General features: G+C 40.1%; 1 protein-coding gene across 1 annotated transcript in view; it reads left to right on the top strand.

The window, feature by feature from the left end:
* The window catches only part of BORA (BORA aurora kinase A activator), a 32,646-nt gene extending 16,081 nt beyond the window's left edge, over nucleotides 1-16,565 (top strand). Inside the window, exons 6-12 of the mRNA XM_055426449.2 lie at nucleotides 5,159-5,224; nucleotides 5,765-5,821; nucleotides 6,242-6,468; nucleotides 7,636-7,768; nucleotides 10,246-10,853; nucleotides 14,856-14,987; nucleotides 16,247-16,565. Coding sequence (XP_055282424.2) covers nucleotides 5,159-5,224; nucleotides 5,765-5,821; nucleotides 6,242-6,468; nucleotides 7,636-7,768; nucleotides 10,246-10,853; nucleotides 14,856-14,987; nucleotides 16,247-16,312 — 1,289 coding nt within the window. The 3' untranslated portion in view covers nucleotides 16,313-16,565. The remainder of the gene's footprint in view (nucleotides 1-5,158; nucleotides 5,225-5,764; nucleotides 5,822-6,241; nucleotides 6,469-7,635; nucleotides 7,769-10,245; nucleotides 10,854-14,855; nucleotides 14,988-16,246) is intronic.
* The last annotated feature ends 4,094 nt before the right edge of the window (nucleotides 16,566-20,659 follow it).

Here is a 20,659-nt window from a genome sequence, read left to right as displayed (position 1 = left end):
CTTTGCTTCTTGATGAGTCTGGCTAGTGGTTTGTCAGTTTTATTTACCTTCTCAAAGAACCAGCTTTTGGCTTTGTTGATTTTTGCTATGGTCTCTTTTGTTTCTTTTGCATTTATCTCTGCCCTAATTTTTATGATTTCTTTCCTTCTAGTGACCCTGGGGTTCTTCATTTCTTCCTTTTCTAGTTGCTTTAGATGTAGAGTTTGGTTATTTAGTTGACTTTTTTCTTGTTTCTTGAGGTGTGCCTGTATTGCTATGAACTTCCCCCTTAGCACTGCTTTTACAGCGTCCACAAGGTTTTGGGTTGTTGTGTTTTCATTTCCATTCATTTCTATGCATATTTTGATTTCTCTTTTTATTTCTTCTATGATTTGTTCATTATTCAGCAGCGTGTTGTTCAGCCTCCATATGTTGGCATTTTTAAGTTTTTCTCCTGTAATTGAGATCTAATCTTACTACATTGTGGTCAGAAAAGATGCTTGGAATGATTTCAATTTTTTTGAATTTACCAAGGCTAGATTTGTGGCCCAGGATGTGATCTATCCTGGAAAAGGTTCCGTGTGTGCTTGAGAAAAAGGTGAAATTGATTGTTTTGGGGTGAAATGTCCTATAGAGATCTATTAGGTCTAACTGGTCTATTGTATCATTTAAAGTTTGTGTTTCCTTGTTAATTTTCTGTTTAGTTGATCTATCCATAGGTGTGAGTGGAGTATTAAAGTCTCCCACTATTATTGTGTTATTGTTAATTTCCCCTTTCATACTTGTTAGTAATTGTCTTACTTATTGAGGTGCTCCTATGTTGGGTGCATAAATATTTATAATTGTTATATCTTCTTCTTGGATTGATCCTTTGATCATTATGTAGTTTCCTTCTTTGTCTCTTTTCACAGCCTTTGTTTTAAAATCTATTTTATCTGATATGAATATTACTACTCCTGCTTTCTTTTGGTCTCTATTTGCGTGGAATATCTTTTTCCAGCCCTTCACTTTCAGATTGCATGTGTCCCTCGTTTTGAGGTGGGTCTCTTGTAGACAACATATATGGGGTTCTTGTTTTTGTATCCATTCAGCCAGCCTTTGTCTTTTGGTTGGGGCATTCAACCCATTTACATTTAAGGTGATTATTGATAAGTATGATCCCATTGCCATTTTCTTTATTATTTTGGGTTCGAGTTTATGTACCCTTTCTGTGTTTCCTGTCTAGAGAAGATCCTTTAAGTATTTGTTGGAGAGCTGGTTTGGTGATGCTGAATTCTCTCAGCTTTTGTTTGTCTGTAAAGCTTTTGATTTCTCCTTCATATTTGAATGAGATCCTTGCTGGGTACAGTAATCTGGGCTGTAGGTTACTTTCTTTCATCACTTTAAGTATGTCTTGCCATTCCCTCTTGGCCTGAAGAGTTTCTGCTGAAAGATCAGCTGTTATCCTTACGGGGATCCCCTTGTGTGTTATTTGTTGTTTTTCCCTTGCTGCTTTTAATATTTGTTCTTTGTGTTTGATCTTTGTTAATTTGATTAATATGTGCCTTGGAGTATTTCGCCTTGGGTTTATCCTGTTAGGGGCTCTCTGTGTTTCTTGGACTTGGGTGATTATTTCGTTCACCATTTTAGGGAAATTTTCAACTATTATCTCCTCAAGTATTCTCTCATGGTCTTTCTTTTTGTCTTCTTCTTCTGGGACTCCTATGATTCAAGTGTTGGGGCGTTTAATATTGTCCTATATGTCTCTAATATTGTCCTCATTTAATTATTTTTTCTTTTTCCATCTCTGTTTCATTTATTTCTACAATTCTATCTTCTAGCTTGCTTATCCTGTCTTCTGCCTCCATTATTCTACTGTTTGTTCCCTCGAGAGTGTTTCTGATCTCATCTATTGCATTATTCGTTATATATTGACTCTTTTTTATTTCCTTTAATTCCTTATTAAACATTTCTTGCATCTTCTCAATCCTTTTCTCCAGGTTATTTATCTGTAACTCCATTTTGCTTTCAAGCTCTTGAATCATTTTCGCAATTAAAATTCGAAATTCTTTATCGGGTAGGTTCCCTATATCTTCCTCTCTTGTTTGTGTTGGTGGGCATTTATCCTGTTCCTTTATTTGCTGGGTATTTCTCTGCCTCTTCGTCTTGCTTATATTGCTGTGTTCGGGGTGGCCTTTCCGTCTTCTGGCAGTTTGTGGAGTTCTTTCTATTATGTAGTTAACTCGTTGTGTGTGGGGTTGGATGGGTGACTTGTCAAGGTTCCCTGGTTAGGGAAGCTTGTGTCGATGTCACAAGCTTGGTGGATGGAGCTGGATTTCTTCTCTCTGGAGTGCAATGACGTGTCCAGTAATGAGTTTGAGATGTCAGCGGGTTTGGAGTGGCTTTGGGCAGCCTGTATATTGAAGCTCAGTGTTATTCTTCTGTGTTGCTGGATAGTTTGCGTAGTATGTCTTTCACTGAAACTTGGTGACCCTTGGGTGGTGCCTGGTTTCAGTGTATGTATGGAGGCATTTGATGAGTACCTATCAATTAATGTTCTCTGGAACAGGAGATCTCTGGTGTTCTCAGGATTTGGACTTAAGCCTCTGCCTCTGTTTTTCAGTCTTATTGTTGCAGTAGGCTCAAGGCTTCTCCCTCTGTTATTTCCAAGGCAGTTCCTTCTGTTGAAAAAGCTCTTCTGTTTTCTGGTCTCCTCAGTGTCTAATTCCTGTCCTGACACCAGGATGCGGTGGTGGACACTTTTTTTATTTTTCCCGGCTCACCTGTTCAGTCCTGCTGTGGGGAGGGAGGAACGCATCTAACAAATATCCCTGGCGTCTGTGGGGAGTGCTCGCAGTGTCTCGGCTATACTGGGAATGCTCCCGCTCGAGGCGTTTGTGCTTTCCCTGTTTATGCTGCTTAGGCTCTAGCTTGCTCTGCCGGGAGCTGTCTGCGGCCGGCGCTGGGTTGCATGCACTTCCCAGGTCTGAGCGGCTCAGGTTCAGGTCCTCGGGTACTCGACAAAGGTGCAGACTTGGCTGGGCCTGCGTTTTGTGCCTTCCCCGGTCCGAGCAGCTCAGGTGACCAGGCATCTGGTGAGCGTGGTCTCTGAGACTTATCGCCTTCCTGGTCCCTGCCGCTCGGTTTTCTGGGAGTACAACCGGCACACTTTCTCAGGCGGATATTGACTGGCCCGAACCCAAGAAGTCCTGGCCAGCAAGGAAGCCTGCCTGCAGCTTGGCATGGGAAGCCTCTCTGGGGCCGCGGCTGCCCCCACCCTGGCGCTAGCCGCCCTCCCTGCCTGTGTCGGCAGGGGCTGGGGTTTGGGCCGCCCGCTGCCAGCTTGCTCTGCTCAGCGCTTTGTTCTGTGAGCGGGCTGGCGGAGTCCCAGGTTGCGGCTTTTTGCAGGCTTTTCACAGCCTTTTTGCCTTTTAGCTGCAGCATCTGCTTTGCTATTTTAAGTTTGCGCCCTCAGTTTGCCCTGGGGCGTTCAAGCCGGGTTCTCCCTCTAAGCGCTGCGGCCCGCACCTCCCTGCCCCGCCCCCGCCTGCTAGTGGAGGGCGCGGGCTTCTGCGCCGCTTCTCCGCTGCGAGTTTCCTCTGGGCACTTAGTCTGTGAGTTTTAATTACTTATGGCTTTTGTCTCCCAGTTATGTGGCCCTCTGAGGTTCCACTCGCCAGTGTTTCCAGGTGTTTGGAAACTTCTCTCTCTCTTTTTTTTTTTTTTAAGCCTCCCTTCCCAGAACGGAGCTCCGTCCCTCCCTCTTTTGTCTCTCTTTTTATCTTTTATACTATTTCCTACCTCCTTTCGAAGACTATGGGCTGCTTTTCTGAGTGCCTGATGTCCTCTGCCGGTATTCAGAAGTTGTTTTCTGGGATTTACTCAGCATTCAAATGTTCTTTAGCTGATTTTGTGGGGGAGAAAGTGGTCGCCCCGTCCTATTCCTCCGCCATCTTCCCGTGCTCCCCAAGGGACTCTCAAGAGTCTTCTCCAACACCACAGTTCAAAAGCATCAATTCTTCGGTGCTCAACTTTCTTTATTGTCCAACTCTCACATCCATACATGACCACTGGAAAAACCAAAGCCTTGACTCGATGGACCTTTGTTGACAGTAATGTCTCTGCTTTTTAATATGCTATCTAGGTTGGTCATAACTTTCCTTCCAAGGAGTAAGCGTCTTTTAATTTCATGGCTGCCATCACCATCTACAGCGATCTTGAAGCCCAGAAAAATTAAGTCGGCCACTGTTTCCACTGTTACCCCATCTATTTCCCATGAAGTGATGGGACTGGATGCCATGATCTTAGTTTTCTGAATGTTGAGCTTTAAGCCAACTTTTTCACTCTCCTCTTTCACTTTCATCAAGAGGCTCTTTAGTTCCTCTTCACTTTCTGCCATAAGGGTGGTGTTATCTTCATATCTGAGGTTATTGATATTTCTCCTGGCAATCTTGATTCCAGCTTGTGCTTCTTCCAGCCCAGCGTTTTTCATGATGTCCTCTGCATATAGTTAAATAAGCAGCGTGACAATATGCAGCCTTGATGTACTCCTTTTCCGATTTGGAACCAGTCTGTTGTTCCATGTCCAGTTCTAACTGTTGCTTCCTGACCAGCATACAGGTTTCTCAAGAGGCAGGTTAGGTGGTCTGGGATTCCCGTCTCTTTCAGAATTTTCCACAGTTTATTGTGATCCATACAGTCAAAGGCTTTGGCACAGTCAATAAAGCAGATGTTTTTCTGGAACTCTCTTGCTTTTTCCATGATCCAGCAGATGTTGGCAATTTGATCTCTGGTTCCTCTGCCTTTTCTAAAACCAGCTTGAACATGTGGAAGTTCACGGTTCACATATTGCTGAAACCTTGCTTGGAGAATTTTAAGCATTACTTTACTAGCATGTGATGTGAGTGCAATTGTGCGGTAGTTTGAGCATTCTTTGGCATTGCCTTTCTTTGGGATTGGAATGAAGACTGACCTTTTCCAGTCCTAGCGCTGCAGTCCTAGGTTCTTATCCTAGAGCTCCCCGAAATTGGAAAATAAATGAATTTAACAGAAGCTTGTCAAATTATATATTTACATATGCAGGCATTTATTTTTTAAATATAAAATAAAACTCCCACACTGTATTTTTTTGTTCTGGAAAAAGTAACCCTAAAGTAAATGAATAGAAAATTTAAGATTTTTCACTTAGAATGTTTTATAGGTATCAACACAAATAATGAATCTCCGGTTGGAAGAAAGCTGACCATCCATTCTGAGAAAAGCAATGGTGAGTATGAATATAAACTGGAAATTAGTATGTTCTATACTAAAGCAACATTAAATATTAAATTCAGTTCATGTGACAACGTTTCACTCTGGAATTGAAATTGTTTGCTTTTTGTAAGTGAGCATTATGAAAACTGACCTTGAGAAACAGAATATTAATAGATCTATCTGGCAATGTTTGAGAAGTGTGTTATGTTGTTGTGCAAAGCCCGTGGATTGATTTTTGGTTTTGGAAGGCATTCTTTGGAAACTTTGTTAATGTTGGGAAATCTGTTCCTAAATTTAAGCCGACTGTTTTTCTGATTCACGTGCCAACAGCACAACCAGGAGTTAACTTTTACCATTTATGGGTTTATATCAGTGTTAGAAGGAGGGAAACTGTCTATGGGAAGATCGTATGGAATGGGATTCTTAAAGGAAATGACTGAGTTTGGCTGAAGCATCACGGGGAGACAGTTGATTGGGAAGCCCATACTGAGCTGCATGTTAGATGCTTGCCTTGATTTACCGTGTTTGTATTTATTTATCTGCTTGCTTCCAGCTGCTTGCCAGACATTGCTGTCTCTTCCTGTGGATTTTAATTTAGAAAAGATATTAGGTAAGTATTGTATTTGTTTAAACCTTTAATAGCTTAAATAAAAGATTTTGTTTTAATGCTTTTTTTGTAAATGGGGATCTGTGGCAATACGTCTTTTTAAAGAGGTGGGGAAGCCATCCTGGAATTTCTTATTTTTCTTTAATAAGGCCTGAATTAGCCTTTTTGTCATAATGAACTTAACTATAGACATAAACTGTTCACGGACACATCTTATTGATACTACCCATACTGATAAGGAAACACTCAAAAAAGGATTTCAAACAGCACCTATGCAGTTAAACGTTTGCCCTTTTTTTGAAAAAAAAAAAAAAAATTAAAACATAATACAGACTGTTTAAAAAAAAAAAATCAGACAACTAAAATATAACTGCTCTTCCGAATGACTAGCTCTGCCTTTTATTCTGTTAATATTAAATGTAGGTGACTATTTTAGAGCTGATGAATTTGCAGATCAGTCTCCTGGAAACCTCAGTTCTTCATCCCTCAGAAGAAAGCTCTTTTTAGATGGCAACGGAAGTATCTCTGACTCCTTACCTCCAGCTTCTCCCAGAAGTCCTCGTAGTGGCGCCCGGGCGTCACTTGAGGTTTTTTATTCAATAGAGTTATCTCCTGTGCAGTGTAGGAGCCCTGTGCAGACCCCGAGTTCGGTAAGACGTGGACTAACAGTGGCTGGTTGGTTGGCTGTAGGCATCTTGGACCTAGAAGTTCCTGTTGCTCTCAAGAGGAATGATTCATTTTCTGTTGGGTTTTCTATTTCATGTGGGTTAGGCCAGTTCACATTTTGTCATTAGGTATAGGAATGGTTTTGGTCACTCTCCAACTGTGTATTTAGAGGTAAATGAGTCTCAAGAAATTTCAGTGTAAGTTATTCACTGAACTATAGAAGATTTTCAGCATAACACAACTAGATTGGTAGTAGTGGAATAACTTAATTTTTTTCATAAACTGCTACTTAGTATAATGGTTTGTGTAAATATGGTATATTTATATTTTATCTGTCTAGTCTATTCTGTTTCAAAATTTTGGGACAGTCTTCTTAACTATCCTCACAAGATGCCTTGCCTTTTGGTGTCTTTTTTTCTTTTTTTTATCTTTCTTCTTCTTATTAAAGTATAGTTGAATTACATTGTTGTGTTCGTTTCAAGCGTACAGCAAAGCGATTCAGTTATACATACATATGTATTTATTTTTTTCAGATTCTTTTCCCATGTAAGTTATTACGAAATATCAAGTATAGTTTCCTGTGCTAAACAGTAGGTCCTTGTTAATTAACTATTTTATATATAGTAGTGTGTATGTGGAGAAGGCAATGGCAAGCCACTCCAGTACTCTTGCCTGGAAAATCGCATGGACAGAGGAGCCTGGTTGGCTGCAGTCTGTGGGGTCGCTAAGAGTTGGATACAACTGAGCGACTTCTCTTTCACTTTCACACATTGGAGAAGGAAATGGCAACCTACTCCAGTGTTCTTGCCTGGAGAATCCCAGGGACAGGGGAGCCTGGTCGGCTGCCGTCTATGGGGTCGCACAGAGTCGGACACGACTGAAGCGACTTAGCAGCAGCAGCAGCAGCAGCAGTGTGTATATGTTCATCCCAAACTCCTTGTTTATTCCTCCCCGCCTTCCCCTTTGGTAACCATAAGCTTTTTTTCTGTGTCTATGGGCATGCCTTTTGATGTCTTGCCTTTTGCCACAAAGCAAAGGTGGCATCTTGCTCTCTGATGACTAACCAAAATTATACAACTCAGCTTATACACTTGGTGTCACAGAGCTAAGGAGGAGAACCCTATAATTTTGTTTATTTAATTTTATCACAGGGGCAGTTTTCTTCTAGCCCTATTCAGGATAGTGCAAAAAGATACAGTTTGGGAAGCATCACCAATCCTTCACCAATTTCTTCACCTACTTTCTCACCAGTTGCGTTTCAAATAGGAAAGAATCCACTCTCAGGTATGTCTTGTAATAAAATGCCCAATTAAAATTTTTATATTATCAGTGTTTATTATTACCGAGGCCATTTTTTTTAGCTTGTTCTAACTATAGACCTCCAAATGACTACTAACCCTTTTGAAATTTAGAAACCTGGGTTTTTTTTATTTTTTAACAAAAGGAACAGTTTACTTTCAAAGCCTGAAATTCTCAGCAAGGTTTTGCTCTCATGTCAGATACAGGTAATTTGACTAGCACTGTTTATATCAAATATCTTACAAGCAGAATCAAAGAAAGATGGCAGTTACAGAGGTAAGTTGGTTTTGAATGCCCTCCACTGCGTCATTCAGACTTTGGTAATCAGATATTCGGGCCTCTCAGCTGGTGCTGGTGGTAAAGAGCCCATCTGCCAACGCAGGAGACATGAGAGATTGAAGGACAGAGGAGCCTGACGTGCTGCAGTCCATAGGGTCGCCAAGAGTCGGACACAACTCAAGTGACCTGGCACGCACACACAATCAGATATTTATATTTTGTAAAAGTGTATTTGTTTCATAAGGTTTTTAGGTGAATATAATATGGGAGGATTTACATCTTTCTCTTTACACTATATCAGTTTCTTTTTAAAAAAGTATAGCACTTGTTGGAGAAGGCAATGGCAACCCACTCCAGTGTTCTTGCCTGGAGAATCCCAGGGACAGGGGAGCCTGGTGGGCTGCCGTCTATGGGGTCACACAGAGTCGGACACGACTGAAGTGACTTAGCAGCAGCAGCAGCAGCATAGCACTTGTTGAAAATCATTCACAATTTACAAAAATCTGTTCATGGTAAATACAGTTAGAAAACTGAAAACTAATTTTGTTAGTCTTCCCCTTATATATGTACAGGTATATATGTGCATATATATCTCCACTCATATATGAACACACACACACAGTTCTATATCCTGCTTTTTTCACAAAGCTTTTATTTTTTTTTTTAGGTAATTAATTTATTTTTTATTGGAGGCAAATTATTTTACAATATTATATTGGTTGGTTTTGCCATAAAAGCTTTTTATTATAAGTATTCATAAGTCATCCAAGTCATTTATTATTGTTTGAAATCATGATTTTGAATCACTGTATGATATTCCATTTCATGGATGTACCTTTGTTTTTAATCATTGATAAACATTTAGATTATTTCTAATTTGTCCTTGTATATACATTGTATTGTATATATTTATTTCTTTAGGTTAAAATCTCAGAAGTAGAATTATTTGGTGAGCCAGGGATGATTGTTTTTAAGCTCTTGAGGAATTTTGTCAGATTTTCTTCCTAAGAAATTGAACCAGTTGAAATTTTCATCAGTGGTGTGTGAGGAAGTTATTTTTCCCCATTTGGCAACACTGGTCTTCCCAGTGTTCTTTTTGATGTTTTTTGATTGTTTGATTCTTTATGATGTTTGTTGATTCGGTGCATTACAAAAAGGTCTCTTACTGCTTTAATTTCTTCATCTTTAATTTATTACAATGTAGAATTCTTTCCAAATGTTTATTGGTCATTTGTTTGGGAAGGTGAAGGCATTATTGGTTCAGACATCAGAATTTTTGTTCAACCAATGGCCACTCATTGCTTTAATTTCCCTACTCTTTATTATTTGTGTGGCCAAACACTTCATGAGTTCATTTACCATTGGGAGGATTGTTTATGTGCTTTGCCCATTTTTTAAGCTTTTGTTTTTATTAGGCTAAAAAACGATTAACTTTTAAGGCATTTTTATAATTTTGTTTACCATCATGAAGCTCTTTATTTTTGCAGACATCGTTGTGCAGTCTTTTGTTTGCCTTTTAATGTTGCTTACAGTGCCCACCTGGGGCTTCCCAGCTGGTGCTAGTGGTAAAGAACCTGTCTGTCAATACAGGAGACATGAGAGACACAGGTTCAATCCCTGGGTTGGGAAGATCCCCTGGAGGAGGGCATGGCAACCCACTCCAGTATTCTTGCCTGGAGAATCCCCATGGACAGAGGAGCCTGGCGGGCTACTGTCCATAGAGTTGCACAGAGTCGACACGACTGAAGTGACTTAGCAACTCAAGTGACTCAAGCAACTTAGCACGCAAGCGTGGGTAGTATTTTACCTAAAGACAAACAGATTATTACATATTTCATTTACCAGGTTATTTTGCAGCTGGTTTGTTCTATATCTTGGATTTGAACAGCATTGCTGTAACAATATGTTTGTGAGGAAATGATTTTCAGGGAATAAAATATTTTGTTTAACTACGAAAGGGAAAGCGCCAGAGCTTGAAGAGCCTTGCCCTGCCTATGGATACACATTTGTTTGTGCTATTATTTTTGACACCAAAATTTCACTTCAGGAAACATCACCACTGTTAGAGACATCTGGTTTTGCTGTCACGGACTGTGATGATGACCATTTAGTAATGGCTTTTCCATTTCTCATGAGGTGATTTTTCTTCCCCATCTTTTTTTTCCCCCCTCCCTATCTTTTAGAACAAAGGAAGTTTCCTTTTCATTCTCCTGATGCTTCATCTGGAACCAACTGTAATGGGATCACCAATCCATATATCAGAAGTCCTTACATAGATGGCTGCTCACCGATTAAAAATTGGTCTCCTATGAGACTGGAGATGTGCAGAGGAGGTGCTCAGTATCGGACCTCACTGATTCGGGTCCCTTTTACTCTGGAGGCTCGTAGCGAAGATGAAGAAGAGCAGGCAGCTGTTCCTTCCACAGACGCCTCCTCCCCAGCCAGGGGCATGGCTGGAGTCCACCTGCCGCAGTTGGGCGGCGACGCTTCTCCGTGCGGTGCGCGTTTGGTGGTGACCGCTGTGTCTATTACCCAGAGCCAGTCCGGAGCTTCTGAGAAAGAACTGGAACTGCTGCAGGTGGAGAGTGAGAAGGAGAATAACACTGTGGATATGGTCGATCCCATCGAGATAGCGGATGAGACCACCTGGATGAAGGAGCCGGTTCATAATGGGAATTTACCCGCGACCGATTCCGTGAGCGGGATCGCTTTCAGTATTGAAAACTCTCACATGTGCTTGTCCCCTCTCGCAGAAAGCAGTGTCCTTCCCTGTGAAAGCAGTAACATTCAGGTAAGGTGTTTGAATGTTCTGGAGTCCTTTCCTTGCTCCCTTGGTGTTCTCTAGACTTTCCTTTATAGGATTATAGTAAGAAAGAAAATGGGTTTGGGAGCTAGCCTTCCCGTGATTAAGACTCCTGGCTTCCACTGTAGGTGTCGTGGGTTTGATCCCTGGCCAGCAACTAAGATTGGACATGTCCTGGGTCATGGCCAAAAAAAAAGAGAGAGAGAAATAGGCTAAATGTGAAACCTACAGCGTTATATATTGTTTTTTTAAATCAGCACTAGATGATATCAAGAGGGTTGTTTTCTCTGGCCTGGCGATGCATATTTAATAATCATATTCACTGATAATTCTTTGGAGTAGGAAAAGAGAGCAGAAAACTGCTAAAGTCTGGCAACTTGTCAGAGTTCACCTTTCTTTCCTGTGGAGCTAGTTCCGAAGGAATTCAGTTTGTGGTGTAGCTTTGTATTCTAAAAATACAATAGTTTTGGTTTTTTCTTTTATATGATTAAGGGAGACGACATAGTTGAGAATAATTTTATGTATTTTTTTTGTACTTTTAAAAAACGTGATTTATAACCACCGTTTTTCATTTAATCATACATTTCCAATTTTGTAGTATCAAATATCAGGAAGGCATGATTCATTGGACAAATACAGTTCACAGCTAGCAACTTCCTTTCATAAAGACATTTGTGTCATTAATTGCCATATTCTTTGAGTTGGGAGTTTTGAAAGAACTTTAAAATAGTCAGAAAGGTGATTCTACCTCCCATTTCACAGTAACAATGTCTAACACTTATGTAGCTCTTAAAATATACCAGGCATTATTTCAAGTACCTTACATGTGTTACTTTGTTTAACCTTCACAATAATCCTATGAAATAGATGTACTGTTGTCCCCATTTTACAGATGAGGAAACTCAGGGTCAGAGAGGATCAGTAAATTGCCTTTGTAGTTAGTAAGTGGTCAAACCAAGACTCAAATCCTGGCAGTCTGGCTTTAGAGTCCACATTCTTTAAGTTAATACTGATCCGTAGTAATAGTTAATACACAGTCTTCCACTGTGCCAGACACTCTTCCAACCTCGTTTATACTAATCCATCTAATCCTCACAACTCTATAATGCTATAGTGCTGTCAGTTTTGACATGATAAAGTTTAAAACTCATGGAGGGATTTTTAAATGACTCCAAATTACATATACTCCTTTGCTCATATTTTATGCCTATATTGTCTATCCTAACTTCTAGGATCATTGATTAGAAAAATACACTAGAATCACCTTTACATATTTCCAGCTTCTAAATTTGGTTCCTAAATAAAGAAGCACATCAGGTCAAACTTAGTCTTAAAAGTATCGTTAACTTTTTTGCTCTCTTTTTTTCTTCCTTTCTTTCAGAACTCTTATAGAAGCACTAGAAAATACTTTCATGGACATACAAATTAATCATCTAGCCCAACCACCCACTGGGAGCCTGTCTTACTGCTAAATTGCCATCCACTCTTTCCCTGAGTAACTGCAGGGATGTCCCAGCCTATCTTAGAGGCCTTCTCTCCCCATTTACGAGTCTCCTTCCTTAGCAAGCTAGAACATAGTTCGTTCTGTCCGTGGTATCTGCCAGTTTCAGTTTTACCTTTTGGGCTTTATCTGTTAGCAGAAAATTTTGTAGTTTAAAAATATTTTCATACATTCTTTTCTTCCAACCACAGAGGTAGTCCTGATATTCAAAACTGGCCACGTTTCTCAGGGCCTTTTGACGTGCTTTATTGTGACGGGTTGGCCTCCAGGCATGGAACACAGCTGTATTCCTGGAGTATCCCTTCATCCTGAAAAGTTTCCTCAACCTCTCCCACGTCCTGTGCCCCATTCTTCTCTTTCCAGGCTTGCTTCTCACGTGACTGGAACACATTTTCCAGTAGCTTTCTAAGGAAAAGTCCATTTTTCAAGATACTGCACTTCTGCTGATTTATCTTTGTTCTGTCACATTGAAGAATTTGGAAATAATTGCCCTTCAGACTTTGACAGCGTTGTTTCGTTGATTCTGTTTTCAATGTTGCTGGTGAAAGATCTGAAACCATTTTAATGGTTCATCTTTTTACACTGGTCTCATTTTATCCCTTTCTGGAGTAAAGGGTCCTGAAATTTCAGTGATTCTTTGGTGTGGGTTCCTTTTCATCAGTTGTACTGGGCACTCAGTTCCTTATGATCTGTAAACTCTTGCCCTTCACTTCTTGGATCTTTTCTTGAATATTATCTTCGATTTTCACTGTTCTCTTCAGAAGTCCTTTTGATTCTCTAATTTAAACAAATCATTTCACTGTTTTTTGTTTTTAACCCTCTTTTGTTCTAATCTGGGGGAAATTTGCTCAACTTTATATAATAACCCTTCTATTGAGTTTTTATTTCTGCATCTTGCATTTCTAAGCTTTTTTTGTTATTGTTGCTTGTTTTGCCCTTGGCATTAATTTAGAAATCTGTAGCGTGGCTGGCAAAGCATTGCATGGTCTGGCCTTGGCTTTACTCTCCAGCTTTGTTTCCCTTCCTTCTCTGTTTCAGTCACACTGGCTTTCCAGAGTTTGGAATATTGTGTTGCCTCCCCTGAGGCCTGTGGGGAGTGGTGAGGTGACCTGTGTTGTCTAGTTGGCACACAGTATGCACTGACATTAGTAGTGGCCTAGATGGGCGCTGGCGGGGGGCACTGGAGGGGGTCAGCCACCATGTTACCTTTTGGGCACCTGTGATCCTTTCCTTCCTAGAGAGTAGAGCAGACACCCTGTGTACCGTCTTCCCTACATCACAAGGGCTTTGTTCAGATGGAGTGTGACTCCCAGGAGTGACCATGCATCCATCTCTGAAAACTGGAAACATTTTTCTTAAGATGATGATAGAATGGACTTTCTAGGCTATTCTGATGTTGGTGCTGGGGGCAAATGTAGTTTTCCCTTAGCTGATCATAGTTGGCATATCAGGGGAGTAAGTGCATGATGACTGCCTTGTGGGTTGCTGTTTGGTGCTCAGCGCTGTGCTATTAAGTGCCGTGTGCGCAGTGCGTGGACAGAGGCAAGGGGGCCCGACTCTTCCTCACCTCATTCCAACACTGTGACAGCTGTCCTTCCTGAGCCTCAGTCTCCTCATCTGTGCAGTTCATAGGGTATTACAGGGAGAAAACGAGAATGATATTACACTGAGTGCCATACGGGGCCTGGCACTTTTTTAGGCCCTCACAAAATAAATATTTGTCCTATTTGTACCAAAATTGAAGTTTGCTAGAGTCCCTTTTTTTCTTTTGCTCTTTTGGGCTGTAACAGTGTGTTGTTGAATGCTACAATTTTAATTAAAATGAAAAGTTGAGCTAACATCTAGAGCTATCATATATACATGGTATTATTATGAAGGTAAGAGTGTTTATTTCAACAATAGGTTAGAGTATAGGACATCTTTTAAAAATGTGTTGTTTTGAATCCTCTTAAAGGTAGCATGCCTTTTAGCTAAATTTTATTTAGAGATGCAAGTAAACCTGTAGAGACAAGCTTACTAAATAAATTGCAAGAAGTTGATTGTATTTTATTTTTATTTTCATCCACTGGGTGTGAGCACAAAATAACAGAAAAGTATGTTCTTGGTGCCTTGTTCACTGATTTTAAAGAAAATTACAAGATGTATTTTATTAGAAGGAATTGTAGTAACTACTTTGAAGAACAAATAGTTCTATGTAGAACTACCTTTTATGTTTACATATTGCTTTTAAAATTCAATATAATCAATATTAAATATTACTTGTAGTGTTCAGTTGTGAATGATATATATAAAGTGATATATTTAATGTTTTTAAATGGTCTTTATATTTAATTATATAAGCCATATCTTATATGTATATATATATAACATTTTATATAAATATTCTAAAATAAATTTACTTAAAAGTTTCTGAAAATAAATTTTGTGGTTAAGTGAATTAGTTTGCGGTGTTATCTGTGGTGATTTTTCTCTCTCCTCATTCCTGGCAGATGGATAGTGGCTATAATACACAGAATTGTGGAAGCAATATTATGGATACCATTGGAACAGAAAGTTACTACAAAGAAAGTGATGCACAAACCTTGGAAGTCGAGAATAAATCTCGAGTTTTTAATACAAAGGTATGGAAAAAACATAGAGCAAGTTTGAAATGGTTGTAGTTTATAAGTATTTTACTAAATGTGACTATTGTCAGCCTGTTTCTTTTCCCCATTTTGCTTAAAACTCCACTATCATCTTTATGCCTCATCCTGCCTTCATTTAACAGCAGGAGAAAGTGTTTCAGACCACTTCATTTTCCTAACTCTTCTGCTGTGAGGGCGCAGAAGAAGAGGTTGGGGTTGGCGGGGTTGGGGAGTTAATGCTACTTAGCTGAAATCAGTTCCTTTAAGCTGATTTCGGTGGGGGGGGAGGGGCTGAAATCAGTTCCTTTAAGCTGCAGGGCGACAGGAGGAGAGGGTGTAAAATAGGAGGGAGATGGACCTTTTTGCCTAATATTGTCTCAAAGCTAAACATAAAGAGTTTTGATTATTAGAGAGGGAAATAGTACAATTGAGAGATTACACATCAGTTAAGAACAGGAAAAGGTAAGAACTCTTAAAATCCGAGAATCTAAAAAGCTGAGTATTTATACAAAAGTACACTGTTGACATGGATACCAGTGAACCTCCAGAGAGGACAGCTATGACTATATACAGGAGACCCTCCATATATCTGTCAGTTCCACATCCATTAATGCAGCCAATCTCAGATCAAAAATATTCAAGGGAAAAAAAACTCCAGAAAGTTCCAAAAGCAAAACTTGAATTTGCCATGCGCCAACTATTTATATGGAACTTATATTGAATTTGCCACTGTTTACATAGTATTTATACTGTATTAGATATTATAAGTAGATTAGAGATGACTTAAAATATATGAGAGGATGTGCATATGTAAATACCAGTGCTTTGCCATTTCATATAAGGAACTTGACCATCCACAGATTGGGGTATCCTTGGGGGGGGGATCCTAGAACCAATTCCCTATCAATACTGAGGGACAACTGTATTCATATTTGAAGAATTCCATTATAACTTTAGGCACTAATCAGGAGAATCTGATTTTTATATGCCAGTTTAATATGCAGGCCACACTATTTTACCTTTCCTCCATTTTGTCATGAGGTGTGGGCTAGAAACTGTCCATTTAAAAGCAAGCAAGCATTAAGATACAGGAAGTACTTTTATGATACAGAACATTGATTTGTAACAAAATGTGACTTCACTATCCCTCTAGAGTGCATAAGGAAATTTGCATCTAGGTTTTAAAGACAGTTCACATAATTGTATCCCTGAATGGTCCTGTTTAAACTGAAAATAAGGTATTTCTTTTTTCACAGCAAGACCACTCGATGCAAAGGTGTTGGATGAAAACTTCAAACCTGCCTCAATGCAGCAGTCCTTAGGATACCTCTCTCAGAACCAAAGACTATCACTGGACAGCTCCTCGTATTTTTCATGCGTGGGATCAATAATGTGAACATGACTGGGGAAGAAACTGCTTCAACTAACGTGCTGAGCTTTTTTCTTTCCCTCCTTAATATGAAAAATCAAGGGCTTAATTCAGTGACAGAGAAACAACAGAAAAGCTCCTGGAACTTCCAACAAGTTACTTCAGTACAGGTTCATTTTTTTATCAATAAATATTTTTATATTGACGTTGAGTGATGTGTTTAATAAGAACTTGAGTGATAACTTTGCTTCAGTCCTGCAGGGTCAATGAACTGCTTCTTGGTGAGCCTTACTGACAGTACTGATTTAGCATTAGCCTGGGAAGATGTGGAACTGTGAAGGTGCTACGTTTTATTTTACATAAAAGTATGTGACTGTACAGATGAATTCAAATTTGTAACCTTTGTGAAAGGAATAAATCTGATTAAGAAAGGAACTTACAAACTTTGTATTCAGGTTCAGAGTAGAATGGGTATATAATTTCTGGGGTAAATATTCTTTGCCTCTGGAGAATGTATATTCAGATTTTACAAATCACCTTTTTTTTTTTTTTTTTTTATTTCTAAAAAAGAATTTCATTAAAAAAGCACAAATGCAAAGAAATGAACAGAGGAAAATTTATGTGTCGAACCTGGACTGGTCACTTATGATAATATACATGCTACAATTCCATTCTCTCCAATCATTCCACCTTCACCCTCTCCCACAGAGTCCCAAAGACTGTTCTAAATGCCTATGTCTCTTTTGCAGTCTCTTATACAGGGTTTAGGTTACCATTTTTCTAAATTCCATATATATGCGTTAATATACGGTATTGATGTTCTTCTTTCTGGCTTACTTCACTCTGTATAATTGGCTCCAATTTCATCCACCTCATTAAAACTGATTCAAATGCATTCTTTTTGATGGCTGAGAAATACTCCATTGTGTATATGTACCAAAGCTTTCTTATCCATTCATCTGCAGATGGACATCTAGGTTGCTTCCATGTCCTGGCTATTATAAACAGTGCTGCAATGAATAGTGTGGAGATTCCTCAGAAAACTGGAAATAGAACTGCCATATGATCCAGCGATCGCACTCCTGGGCATACAAATCACCTTTTAAAAAATGTCTCATTTAAGGAATAATAATTCACATGTAGCCCTAGGAAATAAAGACATCCTCTCATTGTGTCACATCCTCCCTTCCTTTTGTGCTCCTTGTAAACTTCCTGCCAGCCTGCAAGGCTTATTTCTTGCTGTGTACCTGGCTTATCCTCCCCTCAGTACACTAACCATTAAAGCCAGCCACTAGTTCCACTGCTGGTTAGTGCTTTAGGAAGTCGAGTCCTCAATCACAGGCTTTAGAGTTAATGTGTGTTGCTCAGTCCTATCCGACTCTGTGCAACCACATGGACTGAAGCCTGCCAGGCTCCTGTCAATGTGATTTCCCAGGCAAGAATACTGAAGTGGGCTGCCATTCCCTTCTCCAGGGGGTCATGGAAACTTAAAACAATCGTACATAAGAGGAATTCTAGATCCCAGAAGTAGGACTTACTTGGTTGGTTGTGCTTTTTTAATAGCACAAGGCAAGAAAAAAATGGAGCTGTGATTATAACTTGAAGTCCCTCCTCTGTCACTTATTACCCGAAATAGGCCATAAACCTCTATCAATCTCTCACCTGTTTGTTACATGGGGATAATAGTCTTTATCCAACAGGGCCTTTTATTTGTTTATTTAATTAATTTAAAAAAATTTTTATTTAATAAATGGTACAAAGCACAATGCCAAAAACATTAACAATTAAAATTTCACAAAATGAAAAAATACTATAGAATACACAGTGGTAAAAAGCTACATTGTTATTTTACAACTGCCTCAGGCTGCAAAAAGAAAAAAAACCCAATGCTATACCTAAGTTATCCCTCTCTCAAAATAATGCCATTTATGTTATAAACCATGAACACCCCATCAAAAGATGGGAACTGCTTTTGTTAATTCATATATATATATATATGACTATCACTTTGCTATACACCTGAAACAAACAACACTTTAAATGAAATATAGTACAATATAAAATAAAAATAAGTAACAGACCTTTGGGGATTTACACAGAGTCAACAGGGCCTTTTAAATGAAATATTTCATTTATGCTGCTTACCATAAGAAATGGCATTTGAAGCATCTTAGATTATCAAGGAACAGGCTTCAAGGGTGAAAATAAGGTTTCTGGTCATTTTGAGCTACTCAATAGGGACTAGAGCCTGAATTAGGCTTTCCTTATAAAAGAGGTACAAGAGAAGAAATCTGGAAAGAGATATATGAGGTCAGTGTAGCCTTGTTTTAACCTGAAACCTCCCTTTTCCTCAACCGTAGGGAGACCATGCCCCATGGGCAAAGAATCTTTAAATGGTTGGGAGAGGTGCGGCATGGAAATCAATTTTGTTAAACACATGAAAATCATGAAATTTAAATTTCCCCGTGTGTAAATCAGGTTGGAAGGTAGCCATGCTCATTTGTTTACGTAAGCAGAAAGCAGTCCATGGCTGCTTTCTCTGCAAGAGCAGAAGGGTGGAGTGACACAAACCACCTGGCTGGTGGAGGCTGATACGGCTGGCCTTTATAGACAAGGCTTGCTGACTGGCACTCTAGCGGTTAGTTCACTCATGGCTTTTCCTCTGACTGAAGCAAGTTCTGCCGCACTGTATGGATGTTTTCCTCAGTCCCAGGAAATGGGAACAATCATTTTATCAACTTATTGACCAGAGATATATTAATACATCTTTTGTTACCTGGAATGTTTCAGTATTCACTTACATAACAAATTGCTGGCCACAGGCAGTCCTTTCTGCAGAAACCCCTGGGTCAATATAATGTATTTACAATTACTGAGTGCCTGGATGACTGTACATCTTGTAGTGGCTCCCACTTACACCCGCTGGTGTGTGTGCGAGTCTTCTCACTAGTGCCCTGCAAGCTCCTTCGAGGCAGAGATCGTTTGCTTGACTGGTGGCAAGCCTGGTACAGTCAGTACTTTGGAAACTGAATGAGCAAAGTGACATGTTTTAGGGCATCTCTATCCCAAAATATTTTGGAAATAGACTTTATCATTAATCATCTTTGTGGTTGACAAAGCAGTTGTCACTGGCACACCAAACACTTCAGTCAACACCTCATAAAACCCCTCCTTCCGTACATAATCTGATACATATATTTATAATTTACAAGCCATTAATTACTCCCTTAAGTAACATGCTGTGACATTTAAAGTGCCATCTCTAAGCTTTCTTTGAACCCTAATGTGTTATCAGGGAGGTATTTGAGCTGAAGGTCAAGGATGATCACACTTTTCTGGTATTTAAAAAAATAACTATTTTCCCAGTCAGATCAAAATATTCTACCTCACCTTCCTTCACCAAATTCCCAAACAGTCACGTTTCAGTTCAGTTCAGTCGCTCAGTCGTGTCGGACTCTTTGTGACCCCATGAGTCACAGCATGCCACGCCTCCCTGTCCATCACCAACTCCCGGAGTTCACTCAAACTCATCTCCGTTGAGTTGGTGATGCCATCCAGCCATCTCATTCTCTGTCGTCCCCTTCTCCTCCTGCCCCCAATCCCTTCCAGCATCAGAGTCTTTTCCAGTGAGTCAACTCTTCGCATGAGGTGGGGACCACTAATAAAATGCAGGCTTTTAATAGTAAAGGAACACAATGTTAAGTTGTGGCCATGTGTGTGCAAGTTGCTCAGTCATGTTCGACTCATTGTGACCCTTCCCCCTCCACCCCCCACCCCACTGACTGTAGCCCACCAGGCTTCTCTGTCCATGTGATTTTCCAGGCAAGAATACTGGCGTGGGTTGCCATTTCCTCCTCCAGGGGGTCTCCCCAACCCAGGGACTGAACCCACATCTCTTGAGTCTCCTGCACTGGCAGGCAGATTCTTTACTACTATGCGACCTGGGACGCCCTGCTGCTGCTAAGTCACTTCAGTCTTGTCCGACTCTGTGTGACCCCATAGATGGAAGCCCACCAGGCTCCCCCGTCCCTGGGATTCTCCAGGCAAGAACACTGGAGTGGGTTGCCATTTCCTTCTCCCATGTGTGAAAGTGAAAAGTGAAAGTGAAGTCGCTCAGTCGTGTCCGACCCTTAGCGACCCCACGGACTGCAGCCTACCAGGCTCCTCCATCCATGGGATTTTCTAGGCAATAGTACTAGAGTGGTTTGCCATTGCCTTCTCCGGGGACGCCCTAGTATGAGGTAAATTAAAGATGGCAGAGGAAATTAGACGCTGAATTCCCTGACAGCTCTTGACTTCA

This window comes from Moschus berezovskii, chromosome 13 (genome assembly GCF_049115385.1).
Source record: "Moschus berezovskii isolate FMDL1 chromosome 13, NW_MosBer_1.0, whole genome shotgun sequence".
NCBI classification, from domain to species: domain Eukaryota; kingdom Metazoa; phylum Chordata; class Mammalia; order Artiodactyla; family Moschidae; genus Moschus; species Moschus berezovskii.
Note: the sequence above shows the minus strand (reverse complement) of the source record. Positions and strands in the feature narration are given on the sequence as shown.